This window comes from Cynoglossus semilaevis, chromosome 3 (genome assembly GCF_000523025.1).
Source record: "Cynoglossus semilaevis isolate Cse_v1.0 chromosome 3, Cse_v1.0, whole genome shotgun sequence".
Taxonomy (NCBI): domain Eukaryota; kingdom Metazoa; phylum Chordata; class Actinopteri; order Pleuronectiformes; family Cynoglossidae; genus Cynoglossus; species Cynoglossus semilaevis.
This window is the reverse complement of record NC_024309.1, coordinates 13,469,663-13,472,259: the sequence shown is the minus strand read 5'-3', so window position 1 is coordinate 13,472,259 and position 2,597 is coordinate 13,469,663. Positions and strand designations below refer to the sequence as shown.

At 43.1% G+C, this 2,597-nt stretch overlaps 1 protein-coding gene across 1 annotated transcript in view; it reads right to left on the bottom strand.

The window, feature by feature from the left end:
- Positions 1-6: 6 nt before the first annotated feature.
- LOC103377408 (nuclear receptor-binding protein 2) overlaps positions 7-2,597 on the bottom strand; it is a 27,234-nt gene continuing 24,643 nt past the window's right edge. Inside the window, exons 13-18 of the mRNA XM_008308215.3 lie at positions 1,111-1,161; positions 884-1,019; positions 714-767; positions 558-621; positions 251-306; positions 7-173 (exon numbers count right to left, since the gene is read on the bottom strand). Of these exons, the coding sequence (XP_008306437.1) occupies positions 87-173; positions 251-306; positions 558-621; positions 714-767; positions 884-1,019; positions 1,111-1,161 (448 nt within the window). The 3' untranslated portion in view covers positions 7-86. The remainder of the gene's footprint in view (positions 174-250; positions 307-557; positions 622-713; positions 768-883; positions 1,020-1,110; positions 1,162-2,597) is intronic.

The following is a 2,597-nucleotide window of genomic DNA, read 5'->3' as shown; positions in this document are numbered from 1 at the left end:
TCCTGCTGCCCTCTCCTTTTCTTTGATCAGAGAGGTCAACGTCCCTTGACCCTCGGTGCAGGTCTAGACATTGCCATGACTACTCCTCAGAGTGCGCCCCCAGAGGCAAGTGCTCGGACCCGGTGTCGGCTGATGGCGTCCTCCAGGAACCCCGCCACCTTCTCACTGTCCTCCTATGCATTTAACAGAAAGAAATGAGTTTAGGTATAAAAAAAATTCTGAAAAAAAATAATCCAGATTAATAATTTACCTCATTAATGAAGGCATAATGTACGAGTTCACTGACGAGGTCTTTGGAGGTGTCAGCTGAAATGGTAACGAGAAATACGTCAGTACTGCAGTACATCCACAGTTAATTCTCTAATTGTTCCTTGTGTTTTACTGAATTTAATGACGTCATCCATCGTTATATTCCACATTCACATCTATGTATTTTTATTTCAAAATGTTTAGAACAGTTTGTTCTAATGCAGAGTTGTTGAACGTTAAACCAGAGACAGTGTCACAGTGACACCGGTTTAATTCCCACTGTGGCACCACGTCTGATTTCCACCTACTTGGAAGGATGTCGCAGCTCAGCTGTCTGTGAAGTTTGTCATCCATCTTCAGGAACAAAGAGAGCTGAGAACACACCAGAACATATCTGTGTTTAAACGGGTTCTTCGTTAATCAGTGATCCTCACCCTGAGCACCAGTGGGACCGTGTGACTCACATGAGTTTTGGTCCCTTCTTCATTTGACTCCAAGTTACAGTGCATCTGAATGACCTACATCCAGGGAGTAATCAGAGCAGGTTAATCATGAAATATTCAAATCGCTGTGATATATTTAAGGCTCATCTAAAAAAAAAAAAGAAAACGCAGACTAACTCCGAGGGACTGACCTTTCTAGTTTCTGTTTCCTGGGGCTCTGGAGTCGGCGTCTTCACCGTCTCCACCTGCTCCTGGGACAAGGACAGAGCTCGAGGGACAGGATGAGGCCGGGATGAAGCAAAGTTCATAAGCGGGTAAATTCCATTCCTGAAGAGACAAAAAAATATGCACAAAATATTTCAATTATTTCCACATTAAAATACCGCAAATACAAACAGTACTCTGTACTTTCACGTACTTAACGTCCTCCAGAAATTTGTCCAGTTCCAAAGGAGAAACGTGGGAATATCTGCCAGTAGAGATGGAGGAAAAAAAACAAATTCTGTGAGAAGCACGATGACGAGAGTGTGTTTGACAAACGGTGATGAGAGGAGGTGATGAGGTTTTACTTGAGCTGAACTCCTTGTCTGTCGTCGTGTCTGATCTCTGCCATGATGGCACTGGGGTCGAAGGACTTGGTTTTCTCCTCCACACAGTTCTCTGGAAGCAAGTCTGAAGACGCAACGTGAGAATTTGTACGAGCATTAAAGCAAACGTGAGATGTGACACGTTAAATATGTGAGAGGAGGCTTGGCACGAGGAGGTGAGAAACTCACACTGGTTGTTGATGAGGCAGTGGGCGGCCAGCAGCTTCAGGGAGTGGACCTCAAACAGGACTCGGTGGAACAGAAGGTCGTGAGCCGTGGGTCGGAGTTTGGCGTCGTGACCTAAACAGGACTGCGTAAACTCCTGCAGAGAGAAGTCGCACATCGATCACCACGAGAGTCGGACGTAACGAGTGCGGAGGTCGTTAAAGTAGAAGCTGGAGCTTTTATTTATTTATTTTTTTCTTACTCTCATCAGAGGGTCTTCCAGAGATTGACCTGCGTGGATGATGGCCTCCTTGGACACCGCTGTATCACCGTTGGCCTGGATCTCAAGTACTGCCATCTAGGGGTGAAAAAATAGTTATTTTTTATACATGTCAAAGCTCACACATGAACCTGACCACAGATGGACTTCTTCTGACCACCACCAGGTTCTCTCACCTCCAGGGCACAGATGCCAAAGGAGAAAATGTCTATGGCGTAATCGTCTTCACCAGCTAAAGGAGAAGAAAAGACAATAAAATTTAAAAAAACAATTTATATATTTTATTAATTAAGAAAAGGTTTTTCTTTTAATACATTCAAAATAATAGTTTTAAATAATGTAAAAATCTCTGAGGTTCAAACACAGAACTTGCCTCCATATTCAGGAGCAAAGAAGTGAAGATTCCTCTGCTCATCCCGGTGTTGCCGACCTTTACCCTGGATGTTGACATCTGGGAACACTGGATAAGGCAGATGTAGATTAGATAAGCCTAAATTTGGTTTAGATTAAAGTGAAATGACTTGAATTCATTAGAAATAAACATTGTTAAGGTTGAAAATATTCATTTCTTACCATTAACAAACAGCCGGTGCCAAACTGTAAATGTAAATGAAAAGCTGTTTTAAATATTTATTTTATTTTAGCTCCACAGTAGGAATCAAACGGCTGTTAAATACAGCAGACTGTAGTAACACAAAAAACCCTGCAGGGGCCAGACCTGAGCCGATCTTGATGAGTCCGTTGTGCTGGATGAATATGGTGTCACACGTCAGGTTGCCGTGGACTATCGGTGGGTCACAGGAGTGGAGGTAACTGTCGGGAAAACACCAAACATGTTTAGGGAACACTGTGACTTCAACATTGTTTAAAAAA